The sequence below is a fragment of the Aythya marila genome, assembly GCF_965140915.1.
Source record: "Aythya marila genome assembly, chromosome: 7".
Classification (NCBI taxonomy): Eukaryota; Metazoa; Chordata; class Aves; order Anseriformes; family Anatidae; genus Aythya; species Aythya marila.
The window spans coordinates 3,263,576-3,287,669 of NC_139048.1; the positions used below are offsets into that span (position 1 = coordinate 3,263,576).

At 39.3% G+C, this 24,094-nt stretch overlaps 1 protein-coding gene across 1 annotated transcript in view; it reads left to right on the forward strand.

The window, feature by feature from the left end:
- ADAM12 (ADAM metallopeptidase domain 12) overlaps positions 1 to 24,094 on the forward strand; it is a gene marked incomplete at its 5' end in the record, with an annotated part of 181,815 nt that overhangs the window by 134,688 nt on the left and 23,033 nt on the right. The window contains 3 exons of the mRNA XM_082764323.1: positions 13,791 to 13,968; positions 18,927 to 19,016; positions 20,403 to 20,598. Of these exons, the coding sequence (XP_082620449.1) occupies positions 13,791 to 13,968; positions 18,927 to 19,016; positions 20,403 to 20,598 (464 nt within the window). The remainder of the gene's footprint in view (positions 1 to 13,790; positions 13,969 to 18,926; positions 19,017 to 20,402; positions 20,599 to 24,094) is intronic.

Below are 24,094 nucleotides of genomic sequence, written 5' to 3' on the forward strand. Positions count from 1 at the left end.
GTGGAACTGTGCCTCTCAGTATAAAATAATAATTAAAAGAAATAATAATAATTTTGAGTAATTGTTTTTCAGTCCACAATTTCACTTTAATTATTGAGTTTTGGAGGCAGGGTTTGGGGAAGGAGAACAATCAAGATCACATAAAGAGCACATAGTGGAAGCTGAACAAGGTAGGTAGAGAAATACTGGTTCATTTACTTTTGAAATTTGGAGATGATCTTTTTTTTGGCTTTGTTTAATAAATCCCGAAAGCATCCACTGTTATGATAATGTTTTTAAGTAAAACTGAAACCTTTATGGTTATAATTAAAACATACAGCCAATGGGAACGTACAGATTTGTGAATGAGAGTGAAGGCAAATGATAATTTGTTAAAAATCAGCTGGGTGATAGTGCCAAACTAAACTAACTGAAGTATTGGTGAAGAGAAATGGGGAAAAAGTAAAGATGGGAATCACCATCAGGAGGGTTTCTTTCAGACACCAATGAAAAAGAGCATCAGTATATGCTATATTTAATTCCCTCTAGGAACAGGACACTGAGTATGGTAGTTACAGACAAGTCAAGGATAAGTGAAATATTTAAGTGGAAATATAGTGTTCTTTCCCTAGTAATAGTACCAGATGTCTACATGTATGATGTTTCTCCATGAGTGGCTAAAATGTGGTACCAAGCAAGACCATAAGTAGCACAGAAGATATAAATGAAAATGTCCTCATTTGCCCAACTAATGATAAGGTGGTCCGTGGGTTTATACTGCAAGTGATGTAGGCATCCAAGTGTTAGGTTAGGAAGCATTTGTTCTTTGTTGTGTGTTATAAGCCACTTCCCAACTGATTTGAAAATGTAGGTCTGCATGATCTGGGAAGAGAAACTATCCCTGAAAGGCAGCTTTCCTGCAAGTGAGAAACAGTAACATTTGATGGTTTACTTTCATGCATTAACTTCAGAGGACAACAGAAGGTGCATTACTCTAGTTTGTGTCATTCATAGCATCTATTTCTGGTGGCAAAGGAAAATTGGTTGCATTGGCTACTCTCTGTTTACAGCCCTCTATGGTATCAAGTTTATTATCACCAATATCTAAAACTGCTCTTTACTTGGCCTCTCCTCTGCACCTCCTCTCTCCCTCCCCCCCAGCTCCCACTCCTTGTTCACATTGTTGAGAGTCTTATTTTGTTTTGTTTTCTGTGTTTCTTATCTTAAATGGCCTGATACAGATTCCGAAGTGCTCAGACTTGCAAGTTTTCCCCCGTGTTTGTTGTCAATGTGAGGGTAGGGCTAGCAGAAGTTTCCACACTCACACATAGCTAGCACTTCAGGAGTCCAGTCATCACTTTGCACCTTCTTCCCCAAGCTGCCAGGGTGCAAGGGTGGTTCTGGAAATGCTCCCCAGAGCCCCTGAAGTGTCACAGCTTGAATTGGGTATTTGTTTTCTCTTTTAAAGTAACGCTAAATGGTCATAGACATGTGGATTACAGAATCTGCATGCAGGGTTTCTCTGCAATAGCCATAGGTATTTCTGATTGTCACATTACACCCACAGCAGACACTGAAATATTGGTTTGGGATGAGAAATTCGTCTGTGGATCAAAACTCCAACCTGGTTTATTCCTGTGTGGCAGTTTATTTGCACTGCTGGTGAACTGGACTAGCATTTAGTGGGTTATCCAGATAATGGATATCACCCAACTTAAACAAAAGATTTGTCAGGGCAGAAGAATGATGAGGATTACTTAGTGATCTGCTTGACAGCTCAGGCACACAGTTACCCTGGTGCAGTTGGGATAGCTGTGAACAGCAGGGTTGGGGCAGGATGAGGACACATTCAGCAGCTTCTTCATCTCCCTTCACCATCAAGGACAGTGTCTGGGGGACCAGCACTCCCTCACTGAAGCATGTTGCACAATCCTTTGATGGTGCTGAAGGTCTGTTCTTCCCTAGTGGATCATCCATTGCCATTAATGAGATTTAGAACTGCACATCAAAGAAAGCTACTAACAGTAACGATTATTTTATATTGCATAAATATATATTTGCATGATATGTGGTTGGTGTCTCTTGGAGAACTATTCTGCCCAGTAGCTTCAATTTCAGAGGCTTTTCTTTGGAGTTATTATTTTATCTGTTTTTGTTTGATTTTTGTTTTTAAACTGACGTATAACAAATTGTATTTAACTATATTATAAGCATGTAGTTAAATGCATAAAGCAATAATTTAAAATTTGATAAGGAGAAGATAGGAACGTACTAATCATGTGTATGTTTTGCTATTTTTAGTGTTAGTTTCCATCTCAGTTCTTTTTGAAAAATCATCTCAAGGAGAGAGGATACAGGGTTGCCTTCCTTTTTGTTGCTCAAACCCAGAGCTTCTGTAGTATACAGACCTGGGCTATGAAAATGTACCTCCGGAGCATGCTAGCTTCAGGAGCCAGTAAGGTGTGCTGTGAAGTCAGCATCTTGGTTTTGGTACCAAACTCAACTTGAAGCAAAAAACCTTTAATTCGTCACTTCACAAGGCTTCACTTCACTTCACTTCACTTCACAATAATAAACCAACTCACTAGCTAAATAAATAAAGTGCTAAAAAAATAATATATTAAAAAAAAAGGCAAAAGGTCATGTGGGAAATGTGATGGAGACCAGTGTGGGAAAGGACTTTTTAATGTACTGGTTGGTGCTCTTTTGTCCTTTCTAGACATCCCACAGTACCTTGTAGTTGCAGAGCTGTTAAACATTAAATAATCAAACCATTATTAGTTACACGGTATTTCCTGACCCCTCACAGTTTGTTTTCAGTTGTGCAGACCTTACTTTGCATTTTTCAGTCTGGCAGCTTAGAGACTTTAAATTGAAGAGTCAGCAGAACTATCTGCAATTACCTCTGTTACAATTTGAAGAAAATGAAATTATCTTTAAGATGTAAACAGTTCCTAATTAAACTCTGAAGCTGTTTATGTTTCCAAACTGGTCTAGAGCTGAGCTCTGCACAAAGACTTCTTCTTCATTGTCTTCTTCCTTTTTTTAATAAAATTGATATACTGATGTAATAAATCGTTCATGACAGAGCTAGGTCTGTTGTGCCAGCAGTGCAACTGCTTTTTTTTTTTTTTTTTTTACAAAACTTAAGCAACATATCCCTATGCCCTAGTAATTTAGCACATTGCATTCTGGTCCCTCCTTTAGTAGAAAACAGTCATGAGATTACAAAATGGATTTATGTCAGTCTTTCACTTAGCTCCAAGTAGCCTCATGTCTGCAGTGCATTTGGCATTCCTTTTTTGTTAGTAATTTCCACACATTATGGAAATATTTAGTTGTTTTAGTAAATAAGGTCTACATTGAAGAATTAGTAGCAATGGTTAAAATACATGACATTTTTCTCAGTCCTTTACAAGAGTGGATCACTGTTAACAATTAATCCACAAAGCTACAGGGCAGGTCCTTAATTTTTTAATTTTTATTTTATTTTATTTTATTTTTATTGTTGTTGTTGCTCACATCTTAGTAGATTTGCGGTTAGAAAGGAAAATATTTTACTTTTTTTGTGTATTCTAGAGGAGGACTCATATGGATTTACAGCATGCATTTTCTGTAAGTGAAGCTGACAAGGAGAGAGGTTACTTCTCAAATGAAAACACATTTTACTTCTGGTCTGATTATTTATAGCAGGTACTTAGGGACAAGTCATGTTTTCTACTATGTGATGTATCCAGAATGGGTACAGTTTTACCGGCTTGGATGCTGGTATGTGAGAGTTCAGCTGCATTTTGTCTTGTCAGTGTACTATCCATACAAAACATAGCTCTGTAAGGGACATTTTTCTCCTGTAGTACTGCTATTGCCATGACCCATGAGAACAAATCATGTAAGGACATTTTGCTTTATCTTAGCTTTCTCTTTCATCAAAAACAAAACAAAACAACAGCATTTCAACCTGCAGGGATAAATCTGCAGTGCAGGGCACGGAGAATTAAGTGTACAATGTCCCATTTTAATTGGTGTTAATAAATTCCAAATTCCCAGAGTATAATTGGAAACATACCTTAAAGGGCATATTCGTAAGGTCACTCTTTTTTGTACATATGTTTTATGCCCTGAAGCACTTTAAGGAATCGGTGTTGACTTGGAAGTCTGAGTCATTGTAATTAAATGATGCCTACAGCTACATTTGCCACAGTTGTCATGGGAATCACAGAGTCTTTTGTGTCTGGGATAGATGTGCAAAATGTTTAAAATTCAGAGAGAGAAGAAGTCCATTTTACCCCACAATTGCTTCCTGCAAAGCCAGTCTCTCTCTCTTTTTTTTCTTATTTCAAAGTGTATGACAAAGACCCAGATGCACTTACTGTAGGATTCTCATGGCAGAAAGGCAGGTAGGCTCCATTTCAGCTTTTCAAAACTGAAAACCACAGCTACAGTGGTGAGATGAAGATAAGAAGCCACATATTTTAACATGAAATCACAGAAAATAAAGAGGTGAAATAACTTTAGTCTCCTAAGGAGCCTTTCTGGCTTCTTCTAAAGTAGCAGGAAAATTGCATTCATATTCATCAGTGACGTTCTCCTGGCAGCCAGACGGCATTAGATGTGAAATCCAGGCTCCATTGAAGTTGATAGGAAAGTTCCTATATGTTCAGGATTTCATCAGGATCTTAATAGATTCCTTTAAATTTTTTGCCTGCTTAAGGATCTCGAAGTTATAGATCATGGCTGGATCCATTATTTTGTCTTGGCTTGAGATAATTACATGTATGGTGGTACTATTTTATTTTATTTTATTTTATTTTATTTATTTCATTTCATTTTATTTCATTTTATTTTATTTATTTGGTCCAAGCTGTGTGAAGAAGAAAAGGGAAGCTCGGATTGTTAATTTCTGTTTAGGATTTTATTTAGGTGATGTGGGAAAATGCTGTTCTTCTCTCAGTGTACATCTTATAGGGTACACACTGAGAAGGTGGAAATGATGCCATTTTTTCTCTAACACCCTTGTCATACCAGCTGGCGTTTCCATGAGCTTCATCCTCCTAATGCTTCCTCAAGAGCTTTGTTCAGAGATGTTTCCCAAGTCTCTTCACCTTGACCCAGCTTCTTCCTCGTGAGGGTTCTGGCATACTCTGAGCCTTCTTCCCTTACCTTGTTGTCATTTGATCTGTTCACTTGATCTGCAGGCTTATTCTAGCCCAAATTCATCTTCTGAGTCTACTACATAAGTACGCAAAGTGTGGCAGGTCTTTAAATCAGGCTGGTCAGATGGGTCACAGCATCACTAGGAGGATAACTGTGCTTCTTCTGGGTGTGGCATATCCTGAATTGTGTTAAGGATTCACACAAAGCAGGACAGGAGACTGTACTGGTGAAAAAGCTAAGTGTGCATAAATAAGTATTGTTGATTTTTCTCTGTTACCATTCGGGTTTGATACTCCCCTTTGCTTGATTTGGCTTGGTTTTTGAAAAATAATTTTGTTCTGCTCCTTCACCATGCTCTCTATAAAAGCGATCCTCTCAAAACCCAGTTCCCAAAGTCAGATTTATATTTTTTGTCAGTCTGCTTCTGACCTATTTAAAAAACAATTGCAATGTTTTTCAAAGGACAAAATCAGAATGTAACTGTCTAAAACTAAAATTGATTATAAAATCACATTGGGAATAAATGAAGTGTTATCAGGCCATGAGGCTTTCCTAGCATTTCAAGCCAGATCAGTGAGTGCCTTTTATCTAACCAGAAATCAATGGGAATCTGACCTTTAGCAAGGTATTTTGAGCAATAAGATGGAGCATTTATCTTTATTTGCTTATCTTGTGCTGAGGGTGCTGTGTTTTCTGTGACAAGTGTAAACACAGAGAATGCTGGTCATGCTTCTTATCTGCAGTTTCCTTCAGTCTTGGTAACTGATGGAGGCATGGGATGCCTGCTGCCTTGCTTTCCTTTAGCCTGGGACCAGACCTGACCTGGCCTTTTTATCCCTTCCTCTTGTATATGATTTTTTTTTTTTAAATAATTTTACTGTAGTCAGCATTGGATTCACATCAAGTTTTAAGCAGTAGATTGCGAAACCTGAACTCAAAGCAATCCAGCAAATTTTTATTAATGAGGTAGTGGTCTAAAAGGAAACAGAGCAAGAGATGAGCCAGAGGCAAATTCAAACTGATTATAGCTACTTTCCTTGGCTGTCCAGTTTCCAACAGGAAGAACAGTTGTCTGAGTTCAATTCCCATGGAGCTTTTGCAATGCAGATAACTCCAGAGTATCGTCAGAATACTGTCAAGATTGATAAATTGGTTTGGTATTGCTTCACCCATTGAACACAGAAATGAAAGTCACAACAGGCCTCTCAACAAGAAAAAACTTCTCTGACTGTACATTTGTCAAAGTAAAAGTAACTGCTAATAATGTTTTATTTGGCAGTTTTGTGACTGCAGAAATATCAAGTCATGACAATGTATACTGTATAAAGCCATTAAGTGTTGTTCCTCTACAAAAAGTATTTTTCTGGACCATCCAGTCATTTACTTCACCACTGCTTTCTGCCCTCAAGTCCCACATTCAATACTATAAATCTGCTTTTCTGAATATTTCAGGTAGTAAAATTTTCACTTTCAGTTTAATGGGAGAGGTCAGATCTCAGCTGGGGCTATGAGAATCCGGCCTATGCACCTGAAGTAATATTACTTGAATGAAGCCTGGGAATCTGCATTATCCCCAGGGCTAAATTACAAAGATCCTAAAGCATTTACGTGTGAAGTTTAAACATTTACTTGGAAAGACTTTATTTCAATAACCCTGGAAATTTCATTGTAGTTCAGCAAGCCACTGTCACTACATATCAATTAATTTAATCACTAGTGTGGCATTCACAGTTATTTATTGGAAGTATAAATGCTGCCATGTAGTGAACATGACAAAACTGTGGGAGAAATCTAGGCTTGCTTTTAAATCACTGACCATGAACTCAGACAGCAAGAGCTTTGATGTCATGTATAACTACATGGCCCAATTCTGTGCTCTACTTTATTGATGCTTTAGGGATTAAAACTATAACGGAGGAGCAAGAGTGAAAAATAGGCTAGAAAAATAAGTATGAGTTGCCAGACACCTAGATGCTTTTGAAGCAACTTCCCACTTCAATACTTAATATATATGTTTAAAAAAAAAAAAAAAACAAACAAAAAAAAAAACAAATCTGCTGTATGTAAAACCTTTGGGTGAGAAGAAATCTGCAGCTACTTTTAGGATCTCCTTTTACTTTATTGTGCTTGTGAGATCTACTTTAAAACTGTCTGTCTCCCCCAAAACTACTTACAAATGAAGCCATTGTTTAAATTATAGATTAACAAACCCTCCATGCTATGGAGGTTGCCTAATTTTAAACAGTTGCTATTAAAACCTGAGGTGTATGAAGTAATGTGCAATGACAGAACTTTATAGACTGAGAGATCTATAGTATTTGAAAACCTATTTCAATATCAAAGAGAACTGGATTTATCTCCTGCTCAATACCCTACTCTGTGAGGTTCTCTATGATTACTAATTCATTAACATAAGACACTGTATAGAACAGCTGAAGTTTCTAAAAATGTCATCTAATAGCAAATTCAGTTTTGTTCTGCTAGGCTCATATCTCTTAGGAGAGCAGAATAAAAGTTATTTTCAAGGGATGGAGAGCAGTAATAATGTCTAGGAGGTTAAAACCAAGGGGGATATCTTTTTGTGAGAAAGAATTATGTCAATTAGATAAGGAGTTAGAGGAGGTGGGTAAATTGTCATGGTTCTTTGAAATCAACACCTCAGTGGGTCTAAAAACACTCATTTCACTTGAGTTTCTACATTCTAGGGTGTTACCGTTGTGTTATTGTCTCTGCTGCTGGCAATTTGTCTATAAAAAATCATATATACTTCAATGAACAAAAGCAAAATTCTCTCGATTTTTCAAGTTTTAAAAGTTGGGCTTAGGTTCCTATATAAGATGGGGATTTTCAACTGAAAATCTACACATTCATGTTTAAGTAATTCTGTGAGGTGTGAAAAGTTGGAAAATAGGGGAAATTTCTTCTCAGAAAGAGCAGTCAGGTGTTGGGATGGGTTGCCCAGGGAGGTCACTCTCCCTGGGGGTGTTTAAGGAAAGGTTGGACATGGTGTTTAGGGACATGGTTTAGTGGGTGACATTGGTGGTAGGAGTATGGTTGGAGGAGATGACCTTGGAGGTTTTTTCCAACATTAATAATTCTAGGAATCTATGAAGAGGGAGCTCATACTTCTTTCTTCTACCTCCAAAACAAGGATCTGAGTTGCTCTCTTCCTCTCCAGTTGAAAGTGAGCTACTGTGCAGCCATAAATCAATAGTTTTGGAGACTAATTAAGTCTAAGAAACTAAGTAAAACCAAATATGGTTATAGTCCGCTTTAGAAGGTATTCCAAAGAGCAAGTAGGCTCTTGGTTTCTTTTCTCCAGATACTACTGACAAATTTTTACATTGAATATTATTTGGATAAAAATAATAGGCAATTTAGAGCATAGCACTAACACCCTGAGCTTTCCTTCCAAGCAAGTGTCTTTACATGTAGGCTACCCTAACATATAAATGTGTATATATATATATATAGATATATATAATTTTTATTTTTATTTTTTTTATTTATTTTGACATGGAAACCTTGATGTTGTTTTCAGTCCCCCATTCAGTGGGGCAGGAGCTCCAGGATTCCCAACTGAATGTCAGAGCCTGTACTTCTGTGGTGAGGTTCTATAGGAAAGGGTGGCAGTGAAGGCAGCTGCTTATCTCAGGCACCTCTTGAGTTAAAGACAATGCTGTTGAATGGTGCTCTTGGCTTAGTCCCTCACTTGGGAAAGAAAAAAAAAAAAAAGAAAAAAAAAAAAAGAAAAAGCAACAAACAAACAAAAAACCTACAAAAAGATAAAAAAAAAAAAAAAAAAAAAAAAAAACAGGTCAGTGTAACTGTGGATCTGAAAGGGTCCTGGGGTCAAGACAGACACTACGAGACACAGATGTTCAGTTTGGACAAGAGTTTTCATGGAAAGTGTTGGAAATTCACTTGCTTAATTAGTGAAATTTCTAACTGCTCAGGGCTCAGGGTTTGTTAATAACACCTTCATGCTCTTAAAAAATAAAATAAAAAATTGCTGGTGCCTGAGCTGTTTCTAAATATGGCATATCAAGCTTGATTTTTTTAGCATTCTGGACAAATCCAGGTCCCATTTTCTGCACCTTTGGAAATTAGCTAGTCAACAGTTGTTTCAATAAGTAAGTGGTGGAAAATCAAAATGCCCTTTTAAAATTAATATAATCTCCAATTATCATATTACCTCAGGGAAGAAGGCCTGGTGGTACTTAGTAGAGCTCTTTGGGGCTGTTGTGCATTTTAATTGAGTGAATAATTGTAAAACACTTCAGGGCCTTGGGTAAAAGGCTCTGTATAAACATTGCTGTAATGCTGAATAATCAGGTTGTGATATGAACTGGAATAAATGAACCCTATAAATAGATATATAAGGTATGTATTTATATAATGTGTGTGTGTACATATACCAACCTTTTGGAGATAATGTCAGTTACTTTATGAATGTCTTACAGTTCTTGAGTAAGAAAAAATCTGAGATTAGATAGCAAAATTCAAAATAATCATAATATTCATTTCCAAGATACTGTGAATCAGCAGTTTATCATCCTATGCAATATGCAGAGAACTGCCAGAAGTATTGATGGGGATACCGCTTCAGTGGTTCTTCTTGAGAAACAGCGAAATGTGTTTCAAAGGGAGCCTTATGTTTTATGGTGAAGGAACATGGAGGAGGCAGACCCAAGGTACTCAATGTTCAGGAACCTAAAGATGCAGCTAGACATCTACAAGTTTAGAACGAAGGGAGTTTCACTTCCGATGGCTTTCCCAAGGTATCACTGCAGTTCAGTGGTGGGGCTTAGAATAGAGCAGGGATCTCCTGCAGCCCATCTCAGTGCCCCTCCAGGCATTTTCCAGCTGAGCATTGGATGAAAAAGACAGAAAAGGCAAATGCTGCTCAGCAGCAAGATCTGTGCTAGGGCTATAGCTGATCTGCTGTGTTACCATGCATCAATCAGCAGCCACTCGCTTTCTCCTGAATACCTTGGCTGTCTTATCTCTAAAAACTGTAATTTTCTGAGGCAGTGATTCTGACTTTTTCTGTCCATGTATTCTCTTACTCTTCAGTGCATTAGGAGGGGAAATGCCTCTGAAATGGAGATGATGGAGATGAACTTTTATAGTTCATGCAAAAAAGAAACTATGCTGGGCAATGCAGTGCTAGTACAGACAAAGAATTCTCTTTTCTTAAAAGGGACTTGACACTTCCCATGATGATGCCACTTCACTTAGTTAATGAAAGGAGCCATCTAATACAGGCTAAATGCAAAAGTAGATAGAGGAAACTGGCATTTGAATGGCTTGAGTGCTTGAAATATAAATGAATGGGACAAGACCAGACTCTGTTTATAAAGGAATCAATTACCAGCCATCATCTTACTACTGTGAATCTCTCATTTGCAGGAGCAGTCAAAGCTATTTTTGCTGGGAACTAGGATAGTCATTGCTTGAGATTACATGCATCTTTTAAGCACTAAGGAGACATAGAGGAATGCTGTGGATTCAAGAGGGGTAGAAAAACTCTGAAATTACTTTCCTTGCTGTAAACCCACTGAAGAGACTGATGTAGTGCCAGGCACAATTTGAGTTCTGCAGAGTTGTACCCAGAGCAAGAATGGTTCAACTAAATGATCTATTGTGTATTAAATTTACAGATTCAAAGAGTGTAGCAAATGTGTGGGCTATTCAGCATGCTAGAATAGGAATTAGGTTGGACTAAAGTGGTATCTGAGGGTTATTCCAAAAGGATAAGTGCCTGGGGTACCACAGAAAACACAAATATCGCTGATCATGATATTGAAATCTTAGAGGCAGGTCAAGGATTGACTTTACTGAAGAGACTCCATGATGTTTTCCCACACAAAGGAAATCCTTCCAGGTGAGGACTGAAGCTTATTCACAGGGTAGTGTGCTGAAACTTTTTAGAGGATGACTATCGTTCACATGACTAGTCATGATTTTTCACAGGCTCTAGATTCCTTTTAACAACATGCATGATACTAATGATCAGTTATGCTTCCAATATACCAACTGACATCAATTGATGTGGTATCTTCTCTCGTATGTGTGGTTATCCTTCAGGTGCTCTCTGTTTCCATTTGTTGTGTTTTTCTTCGTTTTTACTTTGCTTTATTTTGGGCTTACTTGGTAAAGAAAAAATATTTTCAGAAAATTTCATCAAATAACATGTGCTGCACTGATGTCAGCTGAGGAAATCAGCGTCAAGAGCAGGAAAAGCCAGAAGATGAATGGATCTCTTAGTTCAAAATAGGAAACAGCTTGAAGTTCCTTTGGGGGGGAAACAGAAACCTCATTCATTAACAATGACATTATTTCACCTCTGGTAAAGAGTAAGGATTCTGTTCTCCCAGTGATGGACAGACACATCTCACATTCATGCAAATGACCCTGAGCATTCATGGATACAAAGGAACAGCCCTTAAAATACTGATGGTTTTGACTGGCAAGCTGTTCTTATGGACTGCATGTGGCTCAGACATCTGGCACAGGGAAAAATGCATTATTTGTATTCCTGAATTGATTTCAGACTGTGTAAGGTCTGTATGACTCCCTGCGACTGTATGACTATCCTCTCAGTGGATATCAAAGTAAATCTGTGTCACTGAAGTGAAGGATCTTGCCTGGATGATGCAATATTCATTTATTCACACTTTGATACGAGGATCAATTCTGATCAAGCACTCATATATTTTGTAGAGGATTTATCACTCAGATGTATCTGTGGTTCTTGAGGTTGTTTGATAGAAGTGTTTGACATCTACCTACTTGATCATAGTCATGCACACAAAACTTTGTGCCTTTTTTCCAATCAAACTAAGAGTGGGACAGGAACTTGTGGTGTTCAGTTAAGATCATCTCCATTTGCTTAATATAAAAAGGTCAGTAGAAGTTTTCCCAAGTGCCTTTATTTTCTGTTTCATTACTCTCAGTACCTTCCATTTCCTCTTGAGCCCGGAGCTGCAGCTAGAAGCCTGACTCCTACCTCATGCTATTCTGAAATTTGTTTATCTTAGACTCTGTCATTTTGCCTAAACATTAACATTTTCCAGAAATCAGCTTCTTAAGTGAAGAGGCCTATTAACTTTCTGAAGTCATATGTCAGTGAACCACAGAACTGTTTAGTTTAACTAGACAAGCCTTGTAGTGGTACATGAAAATTATTTTCTTCTTAAGAGTCATGTTTATGTCATTTACCAACAAGCTGGCTGTATTACTGCAGAATAATCTGCAAAAAGGTAATTTTAAGAGGGCATAAAATTAATTCTGTTCTGTAGAGTACCCCTAACCTTTCTACAAGATCCTAATTAGCTAATCCTAAGCATGGGAAGTTATATCACATCTGCAATTGTCAAGCATTTCTTTTTATTTAAATAGAAATTATCCATTTTTGATAGCAGTAGGTATTATCATCCACAAAGCAAGCTTTTCATTTCAGAATATTAGAAATAACAGTTGATTCATCGAAGTCTGAAGCTCAGCAGTGCAGAACTTCCATCTATTATCTTGCTTGTTGGCAAGGATTATGCCCTGTCCCTAATAATACATGATTGATACAAAGCGTTTAGTGAATAAAGTCCAGTCATTATCAGGTTGTCTCCCTGTGCTGCTGTAATGTTAAATTACCCCTTGACTGTGGAGCAGCAGTAAAGAAGGTCCTGGGTCTTAGGGGAGATAAGGCAGCTTGAAAGCTGTTTTTCTGCTTGGTTGTAATCCAGATTCAATGTAATTGTGTGTTCATCTCAGTGCAGAGAGGGCACAGCAGACTTCTGTAGGATATAACTCTGATGGCCAGACCCAGGTGTCATTTGTCTCATTTCTTTGAGTCAAACTGCAAATGTTCATTAATGAGAATGGAATTACGTCCTCCATCAAAAAACACAGATTATCTGGTGACATTTGTACTCCACTGGATCATTTCACTAACTGTCCATGCATTTTCCAAAATTAAATAGAGACCCTCGGTGCCTGCACAGCAGGGCCAAATTCTGCTCTCATCAATATGAATTCAAAACATGGGCATTTTCAGTAGTGTCTTTATAGTCAGCCAGATTTCAAAGAAGAACTGCATTTGGTTTAATCATTCAATTCCCAAGCTCAACTTTGGTGAACTGTAGAAGCAGGTTCTCACCAATTAACGTGTTGTTTCTTTCTCTCTCTCTTTCTCTAAAAACATGCGGGAAGTTTGCCACTCCGCAGAGAGTGAATGAATTTGTCATTTGAGGCTACATTTTCCAAGACTTTTTAGGATGTTTTGCAGTCCGCTGAATGTTAGAATCCTCCCTGCAAGCCTAGCATTTCTTTAGGGTCAGGATCAAAATTTGCTCTGTAATTACCTGCACAGAAGGGGGAGAAGGAAATCTAAGTACGAGTGCTTCCAGTCTTTACCAGCAGTTACAACTTTAAATGCAAATGATGGAAATTTCCTTGCTCGTCATCAGAAATTGTAATAAACATTTTTGGCACAATTTCACAGTGAATTGCTATATCTCAATCTAGTGTTAAAGGGTAAAAAATTGAACACAGCCTTCTTATTCGTGCACAGGTGTGCTTAAAGGTCAGCAGTGTGACGGGAGAGAGATGTTTTCATCTGATAATGATTTTTTTTTTTTCATGAATTTTTCTTCCAGCTACCCATTTCCCATGGTATTCAGTAGCTGCAGCAGAAAGGACCTGGAAAACAGCCTGGAGAAAGGAGTGGGAATGTGTCTGTTTAACTTGCCTGAAGTCAAGGAGTCCTTTGGTGGACAGAAGTGTGGGAATGGCTACGTGGAAGATGGAGAGGAGTGCGACTGTGGGGAGCCTGATGTAAGACACCACCTGTGAATTACTACTCACCTCCTATCTGCTGGGTTTTAACAGTAGAGAAGTTCCAGAGTTGGTTTGGCATGTTTGGTGTAAAGCAGAACTTCCTCTTCTCTGCTCCTATCTTATCAGCTTAAGCCTCAGAGTCCTCAGAAATGCGGGGTTTCTGCTTGCCTTGCATTTGGGTTGCTGAAATTGCAAAGCATTAGTTAAACATGTGCTCAGTTTGCCATTAAGGAACAAAATCTCTCGTGGTTCATCCAACAGACCAGCCATGTGTATCACGGTCCTAACAACAGAGATGCCTGTACAAACAAGCTAATAACCGAAACCCAAAATAAATTTCTTAACATCACTTAGATTTCTCAGGATACCACACATTAACTGAAAGTTCTCTTCCATCTATGAGAACCTACTGAATTGATACTGCTTAGGTATCTATTTTGTTGCAGCCAGTTTCAGGTTTTACGTACAACACCTTTCCCTCTTTTGCTATGAGATTTTTTTTGCTGTTAGCCAATTACCCTGCTAACAAAAATAGCCTTTACTGACTCCCAGAAAGATTACTACTACTTCAACAATCATTTCGTTTAGTTTAGAGAATGTGTCAGAGGACTGCTCAGATCAGGAGGAGATAGGCAAAACCTGGGGGTCAAATAATATCCGAGCATACATTCTTATCCCTTTGGCTCCCCATGTTCATTGGCTGTATTGAAATTCTCCCAGATTATCTGAATTAAAGACATCAGCAGATGAGGGATTTGTTTCCTGTGATAAATACAGCTCTGCAGACAAAATAGATCGGGGCAGTTAAAACACTGAGATATTGCTGTATCCTGTCTATACAGTGTATTGGATTTACACAAGCCATAAGGATTTCCTGACAGTTCACTCATTCTTCAGGGTAACAAGGTTGGAGGAAGCAGGCTTATCTTCTAGTTTAAAGTCAATAGAGTGCAAGCAGCTTGCAAATGTCTTTCTAACCCAGTTATCTTTCTCATTTTCACTTTTGAATGATAGCAATACCTTTTCAAGTCAAAGCCACTTAACATCAGCAAGCACTGACTTGATTTGCCTCTTCTTTCTATGTTTTTCTTTTTTAATTATGTTGCTAAAATGCACCTTGGGTCCAATTAAATTAGTTTGGATTTTACTGCTATAATCCAAGTGGTACCAAATACATACATAAATATATACACACATATATATATATATTAGAGTAGTTAGCAATTCACTGTCCAGTCATTTAGACCAGCTGAGTTTTGTCAATAGTGGTGCAGTACTTTATGGCATGGAAAGCTGTGCAATAACATGTGCTAGTTGTATTATATCATTGATCAGAATTAAGTATCTGTCTGAATATATAGATGTAGATGGTGGGTAAGGACATTTCTCCTTTACTCAAGAATCTTTTACCCTCAGAATTTCGATGAGGCGTTGAAGAATTCTCTGTGTTACTTGCCAAGGAAAAACAGCTCTGCTCTGTCCCCCAGCTAAAACATCAGCTCCATGCTGAGATCATCAGTGACATTCCTTATCAGCAGGACAGCAATGGATTCATAAGGGCTATGGTACACCTCCCACCCTTCAGACAACCCCGGACACAGTGATGCAGTAGGGACTGTTTGGTTACCTTCACACATCATGGTCTCATATGCATCAGATGCTGGTCAGCTTCTTGAGTATAATGGAAGCTGGTGTGCTCACCACCAGGCCAAGAGTATAACTCCCAACCAAGGATGATATTACCAGTTTAGCCTAATTTGGGATTGTATTTTAATGTCCAATATGCTGTCCAATGTCAGCTGTACAGGAAGAAGGGTTAATGTGGATTATACGTACAAAGACAGAAAAAGGCAAAAAAAAAAAAAAAAAAAAAAAGGGGGGGGCAAAAAAAAAAAGCAAACAAACAATAACAAAAAAACACCCTTGTACCTTTGGTCCATAAGAACTGGAAGGTGACAAATGTGGCCAATTTTATAACAGGCTACAAGGAAGATCAGAATACCACAAATTGGTAAATGAGAACTCAGTTCCAAACAAATTACTGGCAAATGTAATAAAGAGCTACTGCCTGAGTAGCTGTGGCATGCCAGGGACTGTTCTGAGTCCTGCTTTTGTGCCAGGACGACCTGCTTTACAAACTTATCACTGAGCTCTGCAGGATTTAGCAAGTAGGTGGAAAGGGAAGATCCAGTTATATCAGCCTGTTTCAAAGGAGCTTTAGACCAAAGCCTCTTTAGAAGACTACACGGCTATAGGATGAATGAATATTGCACAGACAAAAACTGTGTTAAAAGACACGAAATATAGGGCAAATGTAAATAGTCAAGTATGGCAGTGGAAGATCTACAGTGACATTATCTGTGAGATGTGTCCTGGAAGACTACACAGTTCAGCATATTCATAAACAGCCTGAGAAGAGGAATAGTCTTGAACTTGCTGATGGTATTAGCTAGGCCTGTAGAGATGAAAGCTGGCTATGAAGAACTAGAGAAGAACCTTCTGAGATAGCTTGACTGGGCATTAAGGTGAAAAATGGGATCGCGTGCAGAGTGAGGCATGTTCCAAACATCACAGATAGGATGATGGACTCTGAGCTGACTCTGACCATAGAGGAGCAAGACTTCTTACTGCAATAAATAGTGTTATGAAAATGTCAGCTCAGTGCTCAAGGGTAGTCAAAAAGGTAAATAGGCTGTTAGAAATTACTTGGAAGGAAATAGGAAAAAACAACCAACCAACCAAACAAACAAAAATTTAAAAGAAAAGGACCAGAAAGCCACTATAAATCTGCTTCATAATGTGTCTGAGACAGCATGTGCAGCTTTTTCCTACCTCTCCCTGGTCTCAATAAGGGTAAAGCAGAATGAAAAAAGGCTGAAAGAAAAACAACCAAGGTTGTTTAAACTTTTGGAGGCATTCTGCCTGGAAAAGTAGAAAATGAAGGAAATAGTGACAGAAGCTGATAAAATCATGAGTGAATTGGAAAGGAGTGAATAGGGAGCAATTGCCCCCGGCAAGAACTGTGCAAATGAAGTTAGCAAATGGCAGGTTTCAAACAAGCAGAAGGAGCTGCTCCCCAGACTGTGTAACTTACTTGTGAGTTCCTTTCCACCAAATGTTGCAGGTGCTTAAATGCATATGGATCCAAGGAACCCAGGAGATGAGGAAAGTATCACATATCTGTGTTCATATTCTTGTCTGCAAGCATTTTCTGCTGGCTGCTGTCAGGGTGTAGCAAGGTTAGATGGGTGAGGTGTGGTCTATCTTGTATTCTAAGGAAAGTGGGAGTGAAAACAAGGTGTCATGTAGGTGATGCCAGAATAATTATTGCATTAGTCTGTTTAAGACACTCTGATAAACCCAGGAGATCTACACCAAGAAACCCACCTCCCATCATTGCTGTTGTAGCTAGCAATGACTAATAATAATAAACTACGACAGGGCGGTAGTTTCAGGTGGCTGCCTCCCATCTCTCTTCCAGCCTCCAAAAACCTTGTGAGCCTTTTCTCTTTGCTTGCCTGTTTGTTTATGTTAAAACCATTCCTGACAATTTAATAGCCCAGGCACAAAAACTATTTACCAAGCTCATTCCCTGCAATGAGTAATAAGTGAGTGAGCAATTGGAAATTTGAAAGGCTGCAGCAACATCATTCAGGGAGCTGTGTCTTTGTCCCACGCTGCCTGTGGAATGCCAATTGCTTTCCTTGGGTTGCTTTGTGGATGGCCTGATGATGGGGTATAGGAGCTGACAGTTTCAGAAGTATGTTAATTGGATTGACATCGCTTTCCTTCACTCTGCTTTTCTCAGGTTGCTATTGAGATGAATTTATAAGATCTTCTTCTGTGCAGAGGAATGTTACTTCTTAAATACAGCAGCTGTGCAGAAATATTTGTGTAGCCTGCTGCCTTCCAGTATGATCAAAAATAGGTGCAGGAAGTTGTTCTGCTGCTTCAGAGCAGCACAGTTATCTTTGTATATTCAGGCAGAAAACAGTGAAATTCGGAGAATCATTTTGCTCATCTGCGAGTGCAATGGCAGCCCTATCTTCCAGCTGGAAAGCTTTACAAAAGCCAATAAGGTAGCAAGAGGCTGTGAACATCATTCTAACCCACTTATTTTTCCTGTGTTCCCTGTATTGTTAGTGATCCCTTGTTAAGTCAAACTGACTTAACACAGCTGAAGAGCAATTTTATCTGCTGCTATTTTTGTTAGAGAGCTGAGATTCCAGTGTAGCTGATGTAACTTGCAGCTTGTGAGTATAATCTCGGAAAAAACAACTCCATTATTTTCTGAAACTTCTTAACAGCTCATTCTACTGAGAATAAAGTTTGTAAAAGCCCATGTGCAGCCATCTAATCCATGAGTGTGAAATTGGGATGTATCAGTTAGTAATAATGCAATTCATGCTCTTCGCAAAGCTCTATTACTGGAATACCCCAAGAAAAGATTATATGGAATGGTGTCATCATCTTTCTTTGCAGCAGGCAGCAGACTCTATGCAAGACAGAAATTTGGTAAGCATCTATCACAAAACAGAGAGCTGCAGTGGTGATGCTCAGTACCTGGGGCACAGGTCCGGGATCCTCAGCTGTGGTGAATTCCACAGAAGGTGATTAATTCCACTGAACTTAGTGGAAATAAAACACCATACTGTTGTGTCAGGATAGGTAGCAGCACACTTGAGTTGTTCGTGCTGTTTGGCACTAGACCCCTGGCTAGAATAAACCAGCTTTCCTCAGTGGCTTCTCTGGTTTTACTACAATTACTGCAGTTGTAGGAAGGAAGGACAGACAAGACTGTTTGGATCAAGTTGTCGAATTTCATACATAATTCATTAATTCATGCCTAGCTTTTCTTGGCAGGGCTATAGCACCTCTTTGAGAAAGTCAGCCTCTCTTGATTTACAGCTCTTTGTGATTGAAAATTGTCTGCTTTTAATTTATCCCCCGTCTAGGAATGTACAAACCCGTGCTGTAATGCAACTACCTGTACTCTGAGACCAGGAGCAGTGTGTGCACATGGACTTTGCTGTGAAGACTGCAAGGTGAACTGACGGAAATCTTTCTTGTTTGTGTGGGGTGGGCACACTTCCATAATCTTCTCAACAGCAGACGAGTAAGCAAGAACACAGACCCAAATTAGCAGCATTAAGACCCTTGCATTTCTTGTGAGCAATTAAAAAAAGAATCAAACTCTAACAGTTACTGAAAGGGCAGACTTCTTTAACAGTGCCTGTGCTATTTGTAGCCATTTCATTTGTTCATGCAAAACCTCTTCCTTTTCATGAACTTGTATACTTGACTGTTTTTCATGCTTATGTGGATGTTGTGCTGTGGCAAGCAGTCGTTAAATGATGGACCCTCTTTTTATGGGAAGACTCTTGAAATATTAATTCTGTCAACAGCATATATATTTTTAATGGCTGAACATCAGCTCTTGTGGACTCCTAATGTACTATAAAAAGCCAACTTGCTGCAGGCATTTACCTTCTCAAATTCTCACACCAACTCTTGCATATGGGCTAATAAAGCATTCAGCAAGTTTCCATTGTGTCTGTGGCAACCATCTGCCTAAAAGCTCAGACCTGCAAGCTGTCAGGACAGCATCAACCTGCTGCAGCATTTTCCTAGGGAGGATTACCTTCATGTGTTTTTGCTTTTCACCAAAAACACTGGTGATGCAGTTAAAGTTCAATGGTGCTCCCAGAGCACACCTGTCTCTTGTTGCTGGTGATGTGTGAATGTTCAGACTGGGATTTTTTTAACATTCCCTAGTTGCCTTCACCTCTGAACAACAGAGTTATCTAGAGAAATTGGGACAGGAGAGGAGTAGTTTTTTGGACTGGTGGTATTGTTAAGTTGAAGAAGATCTTGAAGCCTGTGAGAGAGCAACATTTCCCTGAGCTATCAGGGAAGCTCTCAGGGAGTGAAACCAGCATCAGGTGGGGTGGTGACCCTGTGAGTGACTGCTCCAGCTGGAGCTGGAGATGTTCTGTGGTCATCTGGCTGCCCTGGTCACTGTGGTGTTGTCACACCTGGCCCCAGCACAGAGCAATCACCTGGGATTGGTGCTGTGTGGATGGCAAGGTTTCTGGTCTGACTTCCCATCAGCACTAAGGAGCATCCTTTGCATTACAGCCCCAAAATATTTCAGCATCTGTGTGTTTAGGAATGGTTGCAGGAGGTGCATTGAAAAATTTTGTTCCTATTTGAAAACTAACAAGATGCTGGATTTACCTTCTGACCTGAGCAACTTTGCAACACGGATCAAATAAATACATTTAAAGAGTGGCGTAATCCTTATGCTGTCCACTGCAGTCAGTTGGTGCAGAGCCAGTGGAAAAAAAAAAGCTGTGTGCTGCAAGGGTTACACCGCTGCATAACGCTTATTGATTGGAACGACAGCAGTTAAGGTTTTGTTTGTTTTGCAGTTAAAACCAGCGGGGATTTCTTGCAGAGAGTCAAGTAATTCCTGCGATCTGCCAGAGTTTTGCACGGGAGCCAGCCCTCACTGCCCAGCTAATGTGTACCTGCACGACGGGCACGCGTGCCACGGGGTGGACGGCTACTGCTACAACGGCATCTGCCAGACCCACGAGCAGCAGTGCATCACCCTCTGGGGCCAGGGTGAGTCCAGGAACCAGGAGATCTGCTTGTCAGACTGCAGTAAAAGTTGCCTGTGATTATAGCTGGATTTGGGGGAACTTTATACAGTGCCAATCTGTGTCTATTCTTTCCTGAAATGGAGAACTGAACAATGAGGGAATCATTTTGTGATTCATTTTCTCCTTGATTTGCAGTCATGTTCATTTCTTGCAGCAGGAGGTAGAGAGCGGCCGTAACTAGGTTCATTCCACAGCACCACTACAAATGGCTCTGTGAACTTAGGCAAATCATTTAATACTGATTGATATGGTCTTAGTTCATCCTATAAATTGCAGAATGCTCCTGAATGCTGAGGTAGAAATCACATCCTTTTTCAGACTGCTTCCACCTGATCTCTGAATTGCTCATCCGCAGAATGTCTGCTTACATCCCAAAATAGAGTTCAATATTTAACACTAACACAAGATTCTCACAGCCCCTTGTGCATTTTATTAATTGGTGTTACTCTGTAAACCTGCCTCCTGATAATTCTCTTAGCAGAGTATGCACTGAAGCAGAGATTTTATTCACCCATGGGAATTCACTCACTTTTTGCAAAAATCTAAAATGATGAGCTCTTAAATTATCCTAAACAGATGATAACCCAGGAAAGCTGTTCGCCTTCTACCTTTTTGTGGCCCTCCCACTGACATACCAGCATTAGCTCAGCATTTTGCTGTTTCCTGTTGCCTCACTTGGGACAAGTCATATCTTCAGCATCACACTTGGTCCCTCTTTCAAAGGGGAAAATATTTTGAACTCTCAGGGAGAGGTGATATTAAGAGCCACATTTAATTATTTCTTTTAAACTAACTTTTTTGGCTCCTTTAGGTTCCTTCAATTCAGTATCTAGCTGTCTTTAACTCTATTTCAAGATTTTCATATCAATTTATGATGCACAGAGGTTTCCCTTGGTCATAGCCCTCATCAGAAGTCCACTGAAGAATTTATCAGTAATCTTCATAAGAGCTCAGACCACTTTCCAAACTTTTCAAATGAACATCAAAGCATCTCAAGAAATAGTGCCAGTGATGCAGATAGCAGAGAGACATTAGCTTGTTCATGTGGGTATAGGAACACGTTAGAAGAGTTCCAGTTCATAACGAAACTGCCTACGTGGAGAAAGCCATGCATCTCATGCACTCCTCCGAATCCCACTCGTGTCATAGAGGTAATATGAGCTCATATAGGCATGTGCAATTATAGCCTCCAGTCTTAGTCATACTGGGACTTTTTAATCCCCTGGATACAGAGATATTTCTCTCGTATAAAGCAAAACCTCCTTACGAACCAGTTTCCCATGCCATGGAAAGTTACTCAGTCAGACTGTTAGTAATTTTGGTTGCTTAGAAAAATTCAGCTAAAGGTCAGAAAGCTGTATTGCTGTAGCTCCCTTGCCAGGTCTGTTTCCTAACAAAGCACGTCCTCTAACACCCCCGGGCTCCCCAAGTTCTTTCTTGTCTTCCTTCTCTGGGCTATTCAACATGGGCACTGCTGTGCATGCAGTCTCCGGCAGTCAAGGCTGTGGGGGTCTGCTTGTGAGACAAATGACTTTGTTAGGAACAGGGCTCAAATGGTCACAACAGACATTAACTGGAATACCCTTATTATCTGAACCTGAACTGCAAGCCTCAGTTCTGAACTCACTGGTGCAGGTATAAATTAGAAATAATACCTGTAAATCTTCAAACTTCGAGCAGACTAGATTTCAAAAAAGAAAGGGGAGGGAGAAGAGAGGAAAAAAAAAAAGAGAGAGAGAGAGAGAGAAAAAAAAAAAAAAAAAGGCTTGTATTCTGAATTTAAAGACCGGGGCTGTAAATATCTCCACCTGCTCATACTTACATCTTGTTGGAGCATGAGCTGGCAGAAGAGGGCTGGAATGGGAAGAGGGGTGGGTGGGCCATGCAGCTGGAAATAGGAGAAGATTTCAAATCTTGCCTGCTTTGGCAAGACAGATAAGAAAACTGTTTCCCTCCAGCTCTGCTTGCAGCAGAAGGAGGGATTTGACATATCAAGATGTTGTCCCTGGGCTTTGTATCAAAAAGTTACGTTTGAACCTTTAACCCGATTGCTGTAATAGATTAAAATTTGTTTTTAACAACTGTGTGTGTTGGAAGTGGGATAAGGGAGTAGTTGTGGGTTTTTCAAAGAAAATTTTATACAGTAAAGGGAAAACAGGCCATAGTTCCTTTACATTAGTTCCCTTTTTCTTTTCTGTAAGAGAAAGCCGTGCAAAATACGTTAACTTTTCTTAAAACTTCATTCGGTATATTGAATTTCTTATCGATGTGTTCTCTTGTATATCTTTCTTCATTCATAGGCTTACAGATGCCCAATGATAAATGTCAATCTTAATATTTTTAGCTCTGAAGAAAAATAATGAGTTTGTCAGAGATAGTTTACATTAGGCTGAGCAGCAGGAATCTGTTTCCAAAAAGGAGTACTCGTGTTTCATCAGGTTTCTTGGTTACTTTCAACAGATAATTTCTGGAGGAAAATTGGAGGAATACTTTTTGCTGTTTCCTATCTGCAATAGGCTGGAGAGCTCTGAAAACAACCATAAATATCAAGTTCATTCCAGGCTGCTCACAGAACACACACTCTTCTCTCTTTCTTGCATTAGTTCTCGTTGTTTTTATCTTTAAGGAGCAGCATGCATGAGGGGCTTGTGACCTTTTTTGTTTCGTATTAAAAAATTTCACATTGCACTGATCTGACCTATTGATAGTGGTGTGACAGAGTGATAGATCGATAGTAATGCATTTGTGTAATGTCTGGTACTCCACTGGCATTTGCAGGGAGCACCAAGATACACAGATAACGCTATTTAAGAGAGAGGAATTATTGATTACCAAGGAATAGAAGATTCTCAGCTTTAAACTCTTGGCATTTTCTGCATTGACAAGAAAGTGATTCTTCAGGGAAGAAAAGGAAATATTTGTCGGTGTGTTTTCCTACATTTCCCCAAGAGGGAAAAAGCAATGATTTGGGGGAGCCAATGGCATGCATTGACTTAATAATTAGAACATGCTTAAATCTGTCGCGTAGACATGGCCATTTGTTTAGGCAGGAACAATCTTAATTTTATTGTCAATATTTGTTACAAAGTCCTGTCAATGATACCAAAGCTTTGCATTTTTTTTCCAAGCACAACCCTACAAGCAAAACAGATAGGCTTTCCCATCTAAGTTAGGCAGCCAAGCCACTGCTATTTTTTGAAGGAATACGTATTTATCTGAGTACTGCAAAATTTGAATCTCATTTAGGATAACCAGTGAAACCAAACAGTTTGGGTCATCACAGATTTACAGCAATGCCTTTGCTTTTAGGGGTGTGAAAAGCATTAAACCATGTTCTCAGAGCTAGCGAGAGCTGGCATCCTCCTTACATGCAAAAATAATAGCTCAACCCCATCCCACTTTTCAGAGACTTGACAGCAGGGATCACCAAGATGAAGAGAAAGGCCAAGGGAAGCTCA